At 47.0% G+C, this 14,360-nt stretch overlaps 1 protein-coding gene across 1 annotated transcript; it reads left to right on the top strand.

Moving 5' to 3' along the window:
- Nucleotides 1-2,410: 2,410 nt before the first annotated feature.
- emilin1a (elastin microfibril interfacer 1a) lies at nucleotides 2,411-14,328 on the top strand. The gene is made up of 11 exons (XM_062466982.1): nucleotides 2,411-2,985; nucleotides 6,827-6,946; nucleotides 8,189-8,385; nucleotides 8,689-8,806; nucleotides 9,136-9,323; nucleotides 9,458-10,842; nucleotides 11,023-11,437; nucleotides 11,786-11,911; nucleotides 12,080-12,097; nucleotides 12,200-12,334; nucleotides 12,601-14,328. The coding sequence occupies exons 1-11, from the start codon at nucleotides 2,828-2,830 to the stop codon at nucleotides 12,918-12,920; spliced, it is 3,180 nt and encodes a 1,059-aa protein (XP_062322966.1). The 5' UTR covers nucleotides 2,411-2,827; the 3' UTR covers nucleotides 12,921-14,328.
- Nucleotides 14,329-14,360: the final 32 nt, after the last annotated feature.

Below are 14,360 nucleotides of genomic sequence, written 5' to 3' on the forward strand. Positions count from 1 at the left end.
CACAATGTGAAGGTGTCACAGCATCATAAAAAATACCCCCCTCCATGTCAAAACATTGAACTAAATTAGGTCTAGGCACAGCCTTAAGCTTCCAGAAACTGAGGTTAATGCACTTGTGTTCAGACAGGGGAGTGTAGCTGTCACTTGCATTTGATTGAATGTATTTATGTTAACTTTCGTGAATGCGAGAAACATGCTAATGTTAACCCGTAAAAGAAAAAATAACTTTTGACTTGGTAAAACCGAACTGAAACTGATATCTAAGAAGCAAAAAAAGCCTTGCCAAAACAGAACGGCCCTTTCCCCATAACAGAGCAGCACACAACACACGCATACCACAAACACGCAGGCATTTTTAGGGGTCTTTCCAAAGTGCGAAATAACAACTGGTGACAGAGGGGATCCCATTATAGCTAAACCAAACACCACAGCAAGACCCTGTTAGTGTGAAACACAGGACAAGCCTGAAAGAATGTAAACAGTTCAGGACATCAGAACAGCGTGGGGTAAGCTAACTGCAAACCATCAGCCTTAGAACCTTTACTGAACTGGTTTGCCACTTCAAGTCTGCTAAATTAATCGAATCTAATGTGAAATGTAAAGTTGGACGCCAAAAAACACGTAGAAGGTTGGACTTAAACAACTGTATTTGTATAGCTCAACAATTAAATGCTGGTAGGAATCTGCTACATTGTAGAATCCAAATGCGTGTCGTCCTTGTATGACATTCTTCTTCGTCTTTTTGTGGTTTTACGGCAGTTGGCATCCACGATGTTGCAATACTACTCATAACATTCAGAATTGTCTGAACCCAGCTCTCCCTCCCACATTTGAAAAACATACTCGATCGGGGTTCCAACGAAATACACGAACGTCTACTCCAAGTCTCAGTCCCCCTTGACCTTGATTCAGAAGTTGCACCACACTCTCGATTGAAACCCAGCTCTGCCCGGCCTGTTAAGCAGCATGATAACCCTCTTTATTTGTTTGGTTGTGTACCACTGTCCTAAGCCCCCCCTATTTATAGTAGAAATAAACAGTGGCGCCTCCAGGAATGTTAATCCCAGAGGCTATGGTCAATAGTCCAGTGGCCCATCCAGGCCTTGTGCCTGGGGTCAGTGCTAGACCGACGAACACCCTATTTACTGTAAAACCTCAACTCACTATGATTAATTATTCACACACACAAAAAAAAGTTTCTGGTTCACTGTGAACTACACAAGCTCATCAGCCTACAACACCCCATTGAAATAAGTGTGGTGAGAAAGTAAGAAAGTAGAGGTCAGGTAGTAATGCCTGAGCAGGGTAACGGTCTGCCACATCGCAAGATAAAAGGTGCCTCCATGGACAGGGGGCTCACTTGGTAAACATGGCCCACATCAGACACCCAGGACTGGGGAAGTTATGCTGAATTCACTCCTGGGAATAGGTGGATGATGTGGATTATGTATCTGCTATACATAAGAAACATGGGAAAAATAAACGTTTTAATGAAAATAAATGTTTTCTTCTTTCTTCCTTGTTATAGTTCTGCATCTATAATTTCATTAACTAACCAGAATTACACGCCTATTCCTGAGGTTGTCCACGTTTGTGACATCATTAGAAAGCCCAGAGGAAGTCCTCTCAATTGGACCAAAAAAATCAAAACAAAACCCAGTACGATTACAAAGTTACTAGCCCACACCTATGTCCACTACAGTGGCCACAACTGAGTCCCAGGGCCTCAGGAGGATGTAGACAGCAGATAACTCCAGCATGGTCCCCCAGGCAGGCCTGTTAGATGTCATCATCACCATCAGAACTCGCTGTCCCTCAGCCCTGCGAGGGGGAGGAGAGCAGAGCAGCACAGCATCGGAGGAGCTGATGGCGGCCAGATTAGCTGTCATTTAGGGAGGGCTGGAGAGGAGGAGAGGGGGAGGGTCTGAATTCAACCATGACAGCTCTATTCTCTCGACTAAACCGAAGCCTCAGGGAACAGTTTCTGTTACAGTTCTCTTTCCCTCCAGCAATGGAATAAAATAGAAGTGAATCTGAAGATGGTTACTAATTTAAACAGGCTTTCAGTGTTTAATTAAGAAATACATACTGTACTTATACTGCACGGTATCTCAGGTCAGATTTTTCTATGTGGTAGGTTATTGAGAAAGGAAGAAAAAGTGGAGAGTGTCTGAAGTCTGAGGTTCTCTCAGTAACGTTCCACTGATATTTATGGACAGTAACAGAACAATAAAGAAAGCAGGATTCAGACAGTGAATGCATTATAGCTGACTGTAACAATAACAATCCTATCCTGATCTCTTCACAAGCTGAATTACATATATGTTTAGAGTGCTTTCAGGTTTGGGGGGAGGGACTGTGAATAGAAGAGGAGAGGTCTCCCGTCTCAAAACAGGAGTCCAGAGTGGAAAAATAGAGTGAAAGAGAAGGAGGGGAGAGAGCGAGAGAGAGAGGTCTGGACAGGGCAAAGGAGGACTGCACTGCCTGAACGATGACACCATGATGTTGAGGACTGGTTCTTAGCCTACTATAGCGGAATACCTTTTTAATTACATGTAAAATACTATTGGCAACAAACATCCCGATGATGCAGCAAGAGGAAATCTGTTGAATGTTTAAGTAACTTAAAAGCGGGATCTTTAACGGAATATAGCCTACTTCAACAACATACGATTACGCCTGATCACTTAAATTAAATCAATGGATGGATTGTAGACCTCCGCTGAACGTCAAAACTGTTTAAAAAGTAGTATAGAGCTTGGGACCGATGGAATTCAGCCTTTGACGTCAATTGGATATATGTGTCGGTGGGCTATCCGTGCGGAAAATGGAGACGTCATTTATATACCTGTTGCTTTTATTGACACTACCTGGAGTAAGTTGGAGTCTTGGATCATCGAATCCATCTCGAACCAGTCCTCACGCGGGTCTAAGCCAGTCCCACGCGAGCGCGCAGAACGGGGGTAGAGTTGCAAGTAGACACAGGTAACGTTCAGTCCAAGTCGTTATCGAATACAATAATGCTTGTAATGCTCCAATCCTTGACAAAATGTGACAAATGATGAATACTACTATTTAAAGAAATTCGTTTTGCCTAATTTTGAGACACAAGCTGTGTTTACAGAAACAGAATGATAATGTTGAGATTGAGCGTTTAACAAAAATAAAATGAACTGGAATGAGAGTTGAGCATAGACGCCAGCCCTAAGATAATCAAAAATTATAATAATAATAATGAAAATCAATAACAAATACACAAATGAACCCGTAACCCATTAAAGTTTACTATTACTGGGACCTCACACACATGCTGAGTGGTACCCCTATAATTCTTCATTGGCACCATGCGTGTAATGGACCCTCAAGTTTAGGGTCCATGAGGAGCAGACCTCTACACCCCTAAATATGAGATGAGGGGTCAGGTTGGGGGAGAGGGGTGGTGGGGTGCAACGAGAGCTCCATGTTCCTCTCTGCTCCACGAAGCCAGTGCTACTGTGAGTGAGGAGAGTCTAGCGGTTCTGTGTGTATTGAACTCAGGCCTAGATGACAGCTACCATGAGGCACATCACTGAAAGTCATTTGGGTCTGATAGAGAGGGAGATGGAGAATAAAACAATAAAAATGGGAAAGAGCGTGTGAGAGACAGAGTGAAAATAGAGAGAAAGAGAGAGAAATTAGAGAGAGAGAGAATTACAGGGAAAGTAAAGAGAGAAGAGAGAGTCCTTAACTGCACTCCTGCTGAAACCAACAGCCTGAGAAGGAGCCAGGCTTGCCTGCTGCTGTGTTAATGCATCCAGTTGGCCAGCGGTGCCGGCTAGCTACTGCTCCGACATCTGTTTGAACTCACTGATTTGTTTTGACAGATGTGTGAAATATTCCATAAGTGGTAAAGAGAGTTGTGAACTTGTGTCTGTACAGTCTCTCAGGGGCTTTGAGCCCAGTTCCCCATTGTCAACCTATCCATCCATGTGCCAGAAAAATAGTTTATAATTTTAATCTCATTATCTTGACTTGATTATCAGATGGGAAGTTAAAACAGAGAGAGAATCATCCAGAAACACACAGTGGTGTCTTTTCATCAGTGGCACCAGAAGGATGAAGAGACTGGGATGTGGCTAAACTGCAGTGTAACACACCTCCATAAATGGCTATAACATTTGCAAGCAACCAAAAGAAACAATCGTAGCACTGACGTAGCATAAAACTGTGTCATGAGTGCCGTCCCACACACACACACTGTATATCACAGCCAGCACTCAGGCTAAACATTACGAGGGGAGTTTTTGCAGCCATGTCATCCCTTACGGAGGGAGTGTGTGGGAGTGTGTGTGTGCACGTACGAGAAGGACTTGGCAGGGGGCGGCCTTTACAAGGACACTCAGGCCTGCCCTAGAGGTCAAACTGAGCTGACCCCACCCCAAACACCCCTCTTTGGAATTCATTGAGAATCCTGTAGTCACGGTGCCTCTTCCTCAAGTCAATAGGAAGATCCCGTCACAGTGGAAGCTTGTGATCTGGGCTGAAGCCATCTCTTTGTAACTAGATTAGCTTCCTCCTTGGTTTTAAGGGGGTTATTTAATACGCCCGCCGATGTTTTTCCAGCTTCTCGATGTGGGGCTCCACAGAGAGAGATTTACTTGCTTTTAGGGGGGTTGAAATCTCACATTGTATCACAAGCCCATGGCAGTTACTACCCTGCCTCCAGAAGGAGGGGGTTTTATTAGGGTATAAACGGAGCCCCGGGCAGGTGCAGGCCCCCCCCTGCTTGAGTTACTGCTCCATAAACATCATAAGAAGACATGGAGCTACGCTTGGAAGAACGGCAATGATCTAGCCAACTCATAACCACCTGAACGCCAGCAGACTGAAGCATTAATATGCTAATCCCTACGTGTAAAAGCCCAGTAACCTGGTATAGTCTGACTGTGGGAGGGTGGGGGGTGTGGGAGGGTGGGGGTGTTCAAGGGTGGATGTATGAGATGGAGAGTGTTTATTACTCTGTGTGTATAATGTTGTTTTTTTGCGCTCCATCTGCTAGTTCAGCAGTTATTTTACTGCTGTGTCAAATATGGTGCTAAATGCGTATCTGAAGAAAGAGCAGGCAAATGTCAGATGATTCACACACCAGCATGAGCTCAATCATTTTGGTCTTTCAAACATCTTTTCACACGGTTGGGCTACTAGGGCTGAAAATAGTTAGTTGTTTATAGTGGCTGCAGTTTCTAGAGGATATAACTTTGAAGATGTCAAGAGCCCCATCTTAGTGAACTGGGAAAACAAATATCGGGCCAAGTCCATTGAGTCTTTGATGGGTTTTTTCACACTGGTGAAAACATGTTAAGCTTGGGGACTTTCATCGGAGTGATTTCACCCTGGCTGTGTTAAATAATGTGGTTTTATTGGATGGAAGTGAAACCATTCTCTTCATGTCAGGAAGCTTGTAGGAGCCATAGGTGAGGTCTACTGTGGCCTTCACATAATCACTTCAATATTCAACTTAATTTTTCTATGAAGGCCATTTATTTTGCAGCAACACTGAAAACAAACATAGATACATCTCAATCAATGTCTAACCCTGTTATGCGCAAGCATCAAACACACATAGGCTACCGTACTGCTTGTCCACACAAAAACACACACACACACGTGTTCTCTCTCCATCGCTCTCTCTCTTTTTTTTTTTTAACCATTCCTCTCTTACACACTCACAAGCGTGTAGATACTCACAAATAAAGGCACTTCTCACGTATTCCGTTGAAGGAAACCTCTGGAAAGAGAGGTGGGGAGTGCTCTCGTGTACAATGGGAGGCAGCCGGGAGAGGAAGTTTGTTTACATGAATTCCAGTGTCTGTTCTGTGTCCGAACGTGTGAGAACGCTTCCCTGCTGTCTTTATCTCTGCTTGTCCGGGGGACCCTGGTCGGGAATTAGTCATGATAATGAACGAGTGGACCATGCTGGTTGAAGCAGCCTCACTGCTATCAGACATCTAACAGGCTGACACAACACCATACGTAGGGGGCTGGATTGGAGAATGAACAGGCTGGACAGTTAATCTGGATTCATTAACATTGCTGGTTGTCAACACCAGTCTCTCGTGATGGAAAACAAATAATCTTATAGTCTGTTCCAGCCTTGGCCTTTAATGGTATGCATCATTCTCGAGAGTCTCTGCAGAAACGTTGTCTCGCGTTCGTTTTTTCAAACTCGTTAGATAGTTGGGCCTTGTGAGGGGTTCGTTAAGGGGGTGAGGAGAAGGTAGATAAACCCATTCTGTCAGTCTGACACAAGATTGGAGAGGGAGGGATCAAGGTCTTACTAACCAGGGAGAGGGAGGGATGCTGATTGAAATTCCTACATGAAGGAACTCCTTGTGCACTATTTCTTACAGTTCAAGTCCAGCATAGCTGAATCCGGGAGTGACACTAATTGGGGGTAATAACAGTCAAGAAAGTGCTGAAGGAGGATTGGAGGATTAGCAATATGAAAATGATGATGGAACATGACTGTCTCCTTAGGACAGTACAAAAGACTGTCTGTGTCTGAAATCTAGCAGCGTGTTTTCCATCGTGTTTGGTGGGAGTCAGAGGGGTGAGGACAAATAGAGTAGCACTGAACACTGGGGGAATGTGTGTGTGTGTGTGTAAGGGAGAATGTGTGTATGTGTGTCATACTGTGAAGAACACAGAACATTAATTTACTCCTGCTTATTATTCTGTTCTATATTGACTTGTATATACTGCCAATAGTAATACACTGAAACATCTGTCATACCTTTGTGTGTGTGTGTGTGTGTGTGTGTACATCTGTGTGTGTGTTATATTACAGGAACTGGTGTGCTTATGTGGTGACACGCACCATCAGTTGTGTGATGGAGGATGGGGTGGAGACGTATGTCAAGCCAGAATACCAGCGCTGTGCCTGGGGTCAGTGTTCCAGGGTGACGACGTAAGTAACCCCCTCCCTCCCTCCCTGCCTCCCTGCCTTCCTCCCTGCCTCCCTGCCTTCCTCCCTGCCTGCCTCCCTCCCTCCCTCCCTGCCTCCCTCCCTGCCTCCCTCCCTCCCTCCCTCCCTCCCTGCCTCCCTCCCTCCCTCCCTCCCTCCCTGCCTCCCTCCCTCCCTCCCTCCCTCCCTCCCTCCCTGCCTCCCTCCCTGCCTCCCTCCCTGCCTCCCTCCCTCCCTCCCTGCCTCCCTCCCTCCCTCCCTGCCTCCCTCCCTCCCTCCCTCCCTCCCTCCCTCCCTCCCTGCCTCCCTCCCTGCCTCCCTCCCTCCCTGCCTCCCTCCCTCCCTGCCTCCCTCCCTGCCTCCCTGCCTCCCTCCCTGCCTCCCTCCCTGCCTCCCTCCCTCGTTACCCCCCTCGTTACCTCCCTCCCTCCATCCTTCCCTCCCTACCAACTTCCCTTCCTCCCTTCCTCCTTCACTACCTCCCTCCCTCTGCATAGTCTATGAATGAGTTGGCACGTGATTTCAACCAACAGTTTGGCCACTGCTGCTCCACACAAAAAAAACTAAGAACATTAGAGGGTTTTTCTTTCATTTCTGTGGTTGGTTTCATTCTGAGAGTGTGCCTGCTTTGTTTTTCTCACGCTCTCGCTGAGTGGGAAGCTGGAAATTGAAGTCTTTATTAGGGCAAGGAAAGTTTGACCATGTTTGGGCTGGGTGGCAGACAGTGCTGTACCCTTATGAAGTTATATAATCGGTGATTCTTACTTTGTTTGAAAAATAAACCGCCATAAATCTTCATCAGGACTTCCAGTCATGACTCATTTCTAAAGCTATGTTATGATCATCTACATGATTCAATTAATCATTCTTAAATTAAAGAAAAATAAATGTATGTCCCAAACATAACATTTATGCAAAGGTTTGATTCAAATAGTGATCCAAGAGGAGGATCATGAGTTGGTCTGGAATATTCCACCTGGGCTGAGTCAAGCACAGTGATTCTTAATGTTCCTTTATTGATACCTAAACATTTCACTATCTTACATTTAATTCATTTAAAAAGTTGCAAGCTTACCTAACAATTACCTATTGAAAGATGTCTACCTCCTTGACTACAACATTAATACACACAAATACGATTCAAATAGATCCAAGAGGGATCTGTAAAATGCCATGCCCTGGGAAGAATGATTTAACTTTGTATTTGATTACCTACCTACCTTTTCACTTCCTGTGCATCCCCAGATATCGGACCTACAGGAGACCCAGGTACAAGGTGGCCTACAAAATGGTGACAGAAATGGAGTGGAAGTGTTGCCACGGTTACTCGGGCGACGACTGCAGTGAGGGGTCGACAGAGGTCACTGCAGGAAGACCCCAAGTCACTCAGACAGGCTACAACACAGGAAGTGGTCAAAGGGGGGGAGAGAGGGGAGGAGAGGGTACGTGTTCACCACCCCCCCCCCCAGCATCCTCAATGCTTCACCCCATTCTCACCACTCCTTATTCACACCCTCTCCCACTCCACAACCCCCTTACCCCAGCTCACTCCAACCCCCCCACCCCTCCTTACTCCCACCCCTCCTCATCCTCATTTCCACCACCCCTCCTCACTCCCACCTCACCCCCACCTCCCATCCCCACCACAATTTTGACAAACAAATGTACAGTACGAATTTGTATTTTTTCTACAAAGTTGTGTGCAGCATCAAACGTGCTGTGTTTTCTCCTGTGTGTTTCTCCAGGAAACGACGACAAAATGAGGCAACTTGAGGAGAAGATCCAGAGGTTCACCAAGGACCTCCACGACATGCAGTCCACCATGCACGGCATGAACCGACGGCTGCACGAGGACTCTAGCCGGTAGGGGGCTCTCCTCCCTCCTCCTTCTCCCTCTCTCCTACCTCTCCTCCTCCCCCCTCTCCTCCTACTTCCTATCTCCTCCCTCTCCTCCTTCTCCCTCTCTTCCTTCTCCCTCTACCCTCAGAGAAGACAAGGAAAAACTCCCCTCAAAACAGGGAGATAGAGAAAACTTAAGAAAAGGCAGGCCAGTTTTGTCAGGGATGCCTTCCTCCATATTTTGTACATAATATTGGTCTACATATGAACCCAACATTGTTTAACAGTAACTGAACCTAAACCAACCTTCAAGAGTACCGTCCTGTAACCTCTCCTCTGGGCCCCGGTAACAGGTCAGGTGTGAATGGAGGCCGCACCCCCGCAGACGCAGCCCAGCCCCACATGAAGGAGACCATCACCAGCATCCAGACCAGGCTGGACCAGCTGTACAACCGCACCCAGGTCCACGACCAGACCCTGCACAACATCAACAACCACCTGGTCAACGGCAACGAGCTGGATGGTGTCGCCAGAGGTGGAGGTGTGTGTGCGTGGGTGGAGATGTGTGTGTGTGGGTGGAGGTGTGTGTGCGTGGGTGGAGGTGTGTGTGGGTGTGAGGGAACACTACATTAAAAAAACAAAAATTAAATTGTATTTCATTGTGTCGACCTCCAGGTGGTAGTCAGCTGGACACACTGAAGGAGGAGATCCTACGGGAGCTGGAGAGGAGGGTGTCCCTCTCCTGCTCCTCCTGCCAGGCAGGCGTGGAGGACCTGAGGAGGCAACAGGAGGAGGACCGGGACAGGATCCGGGCCCTCGAGAAGCTCCTGAGCTCCATGGACCAGCACTTCCGCCAGAGCCTGGAGATCAGCCGCAGGGAGACAGAGAGAGTCCAGGGCTGCTGCAGCTCCCTGGAAGACCTGGGGACGCGGATGGGCACCCTGGAGGTCAAAGTGAGCGCCACAGCGGAAGGGTGTGATGTCATCAAAGGGCGACTGGACAAGGAGCTGTTGGGAGGAGGAGGAGGAGGAGGAGGAGGGGGAGGGGGAGGGAGAGGAAAACTGACCGAGGACAGGTTGAACGGGCGTCTGAGGGAGTTGGAAAAGAGGCTGAACAACACGATGAGGAAGACGGAGCAGAAATGTGTCAACACTGGAAACAACATGAAGGAAAACTTCCAGAGAGAAGTCACCCAGATACGCAACACGGTCTTCGGCGGCATGGACGACCACAGCTTCAAAATAGGCAAGATAGAGCTGGACCTGTCTGTCTTAGGAGACACAGTCACAGACCACAGCAGACGTCTCAGCCATCTGGAGAACATCACTACAGTCATGGACAGGAAGCTAACATCCACCACCGACCTGTGCACAGAGTCCTGTGGGCCGGGTGGAAAGGGCAGTAAGACAGATGACACCGTCAAAACCCTGGAGTGGATGGTCGTTGCTAACAAGGAGGACATCAAGACGTTTGACACCAAACTGCATGACCTGTCAGTGAGCGGAGACTCTCTCTTGGACAGAGTGATGGACCTCACCAAAGATGTCCGGAGGATCAAAGATGTGACAGGAGAGGACGGAGAGCGCTTCAACCGGATTCTGACAGAGGTGGAGACGCTGGGCCGCGGGGTGGACGACTGTTCGGTCTGCTCCTCCGTGGAGGGCGACCTTCGCGCGTTCACCAACGCCACCAACAGCGCCCTCGACAGGTGGGGGGAGGAACTGACCGACCTGCGAAGGAGGGTGGACTCGGATGAGACGGCCTGCTCTCAGGTGTGCTCCAACCTGCAGGAGGAGGTGGGGAGGCTGACAGACGAAGTGGAGGAGTGCACGGGGCAGTGCAAGAACGGCTTGACGGATCTGAGGGAACATCTGGAAGGCCACAGCGTTCACAACGGCAGGCTGGGGGGAGACCTGAAGTCTCTGCAGGGAGAGCTGTCGGGGGTCATGGTCACGTTGAGCTCCATCAACAACACCTTGAAGGGACTGGGCCGCACCGTGCAGAGACACGGGATCACGCTCTCGGACCTCAGCAACGACAAGGACAACATCATCTCAGAGGTGGTTATGACACCAATAACCATGTGTTGCTAAGATTTGCTTTACACTTGGATTATGATAAGTTCAAGTGCACACATCCCGCACACATCCCAGTTGTGTGACTAATTATCTAAATGTTAACAAATCTATTTCAAGGGATACACACCCAGTGAGCTCATTCTACATTCACTGTCTCCTCAGGTGGAGAAGGTGCAAAGGGACTTGAAGGAGCACATCGAGAACAGCAGGGGGCGCTTTGGCAGCCTGGGCAGGGAGATCCAGCTGATCACCAGCAACTACGTGACCGAGGTGGGAGAGTGCAGGCGGGCCGGGGAGGGCCTGGACAAGAGGCTGTCCAAGATGGAGGGCATGTGTGGCCGGCTGGACTCTGTATCTGACAGCCTGCAAAAGATCAAAGAGGGGCTGAGCAGGCATGTGTCAGGCCTCTGGAACTGTGTCAACGGGCTGAACGCCACGGTCCTGACCCACGGAGATGCTATTGAGAACATCCAGAAGGTCCAGCTGGAGAACGTCCAGGAGAACATCCACAGGCTGAACTCCTCTGTGGTCAACATGCTTGAGGAGTTCTACAGCTTCAGGGAACAGGACTTTGAGGGTGAGTTGGGTGCGCGTCTATGACGCAAGTTAAAGTGTGTTTGCGAGTGCCGTTGTGTGTGTGTGTGTGCATGGGTAAGAGCAGTCAGTTAAGGGAGTCGGAGTCAAGGTCAGGTCGAATTTGAAAGTAGACCAGAGAAAGAATCCAGCATGTCACAATGATGAACGGTCACCCTGGTCACTTTCACTTACTGTAAGTCTCTCTGTTGTGTGTTTGTGGTAGATGAGAAGGTCATTTTCTGTATCTGTATTATATCCAATAGAAAAGATAAGAAATGGAACAAAAATATCTTTCTGGCGATGCTGTTTTTCTGGAGTGTTTTCTCCAAAATGTGTCTGTTTCGACCAGGCCCACCTGGTCTCCCAGGCCCCCAGGGTGAGAGGGGCTTCCCGGGGCTCCCGGGACCCAAAGGACCCCAGGGAAGGGACGGCCCTCCGGGCAAGCAGGGCAAGGAAGGCCCAGTGGGACCCCCAGGTAAAACAAACACAACTCTGATCTCTGAAAAACAGAAACATAAAAACAAGTAACTACTCACGGAATGGTACATCTGCGCCCAAGAATGACGTCAAAAATATACATAAAAGGTTACGCCAAATCTATTTGTTTCGTTATTTTAACATACCTTTCGATGTTTACTTCCAGGTCTCAGAGGGGAAGAAGGTATGTTGTTTATTTGAATTAGACATGAAAAGGGAATAATGCAATGCTGGATCGATTTGGTCTGAAGGCTATGACTGTTGACCGTTCCTTCCGCTGTGGCAGGGTCTGCAGGCTCGGACGCCCACGTTCCACGTCTGTCCTTCTCTGCCGCCCTCACGCGTCCTATGGGCAACGCGGGGACCATCGTTTTCAACAAGGTGTTCGTCAACGAGAAGGATGTCTACAACCCACGGACAGGTATTAGAACCCACTCACTTGAAAGGGGAAGTTGTACCTCGTCCCCAGTGTATGAACTTATCCCCATCTGATGAAATAGCTCGAGTGAGAAAGAACTTTAAAATGGCAAAATTCCATCCAAATCAAAACATTCAGATAATATCTATGCTTGACACATTTTTTCATATAACCATAACATAATTCTGTTCAACATAACCATAACACACTGAATTCAGATCAACATAACCATAACACAATTCACTTTAAACACGGTGTCTCCATCCCAGGGTACTTCACTGCTCCAGTGAGTGGAAAGTACTTCTTCAGTGCCACGCTGACTGGCCACAAGAACGTGAAGATCGAGGCGGTCCTGTCCAAGTCCAACTACGGCATGGCTCGCGCTGACTCGGCGGGATACCAACCAGAGGGCCTGGAGAAGCCCATGGCAGAGGCCAGGCTCACCCCCGGGGCCCTGGCCGTCTTCAACATCATCCTGCCCATGAACGTAGGAGACACGGTCTGCATTGACCTGGTCACCGGCAAGCTGGCCCACTCAGTGGAACCCCTCACTATCTTCAGCGGGATTCTGCTGTATGAGACTGTGTGATCGGACGGGAGGTTGTGTGAGGCTGTCTGACAGCTGTGTGTCAGTGCTGGGATGTTGTTTGTTTGACCGATATGGAGATGGAAGGAAATTGGGATGTGCTGTATGTGTGTGTTTAGTATAGAGATTGGTTCAGTACTGCAGGGGTTTGAGAGAGACTAAACGTTCCATTTGAGTAGGAACAAAAGAATAAATGTTTCCTTTTTTGAATTTTATAGATTTTTTTTTTTTTACAGCTTTAAGAAAAAGGAAAAGAGTCATCGGAGCTGATAGCCATTTTATGTTTTTGTGTTTTACGTTAATTTCTTTTGGAAAGAGAAGCCACTGCAGGGTTTTTCATTAACTCAACAATTGTATGCAACACTTTACACTTGAATGTTATTATGGTAAGCTGGCCTCGAGGTCCCACTTATACTTAAATCTTAAAAGGAAAATGTTTTTGAAGGATCATGAAGGATGAAAACAATATTTGTATTATATGATACACCCACGGATTATGACTGGTATAGTTAGAGGTTATTGCACATATTTCTACAGTATTTCAATGTTTTCTCTTTTGTCATTTGTATTTTCCTTACTTTAGAATAAAAACAATGTCAGGTTTAGTGAGCAATACAGCAGTATTTTCTGCAAAGATGAAAGTGAAGTTACAAAGGTTCTGCCTGCCAGTTCAAAGTCGATTTATCGAGTCAATTTTAGGAACATTCCATTGAGGGCTGCCCAAGGACACAGGGGCAAAGACAAGGGGAGGACAGGGGATTTTTTGGAATCACTGATTATACTGGGTCATATAAACTTTGTAGAGGATCAACCAACCTTGTTAGGCAGTTTCTTTCAGATCCACTGACAGGAAAATTCATATTTACAGCCTCAGATAAGGAGTAACAGGGCTACATGTCACCCTAGTGTCTTCGCCAAGATTAGCTGCTTCCTGTGTTCTTAGTGGTCTAATAACTCTGCCTTCCTCAGAATTAAAGTATTTTTAAATGTAATCTTTCACCGGCCACCACACAGCACAATCTGGCTGTATTTGCTTTATCTGTCAGTACTACAACAGGGAATTAAAGAGTTTAGGTTGTACTTTGTTTTGGTCACTATGCCAGAAAAGGTACCTACATTTCCAGGATATCCAGAGTCAGTCACACAACATTTAACTTGCTTGTGTGTTGTGTCAATGCAATTTTGTAATAATATTTTATATACATTTACAACATCGATAGAATGTAAATATTTTGTATAATGTTGTCATAATAGTATGTCTCATGACTTAACACAGTGTTTATTTTTATTAGGTATGTTTTCCACGTGTATAATACAGATAGGGCCTACTACGTTTTACACAGCTTCTTCGCTGGTGGTTGTTTTTTGTGGCTGAGAAACATTCTTTATAAATGGATATTGTGTTACACAAGTGACATCTAGCGTTCATATTTATAGCTCGAC

This window comes from Osmerus eperlanus, chromosome 8 (genome assembly GCF_963692335.1).
Source record: "Osmerus eperlanus chromosome 8, fOsmEpe2.1, whole genome shotgun sequence".
NCBI classification, from domain to species: domain Eukaryota; kingdom Metazoa; phylum Chordata; class Actinopteri; order Osmeriformes; family Osmeridae; genus Osmerus; species Osmerus eperlanus.

What these genes read in the sequence shown, in the direction of transcription:
- emilin1a (XM_062466982.1), top strand. Translation starts at nt 2,828, where the DNA reads ATGGAGACGTCATTTATATACCTGTTGCTTTTATTGACACTACCTGGA. An exon ending in GGGAGAGAGGGGAGGAGAGG is followed by an intron (nt 8,386 to 8,688) that starts GTACGTGTTCAC and finishes GTGTTTCTCCAG; the next exon opens with GAAACGACGACAAAATGAGG. An exon ending in TGTCTACAACCCACGGACAG is followed by an intron (nt 12,335 to 12,600) that starts GTATTAGAACCC and finishes TCTCCATCCCAG; the next exon opens with GGTACTTCACTGCTCCAGTG.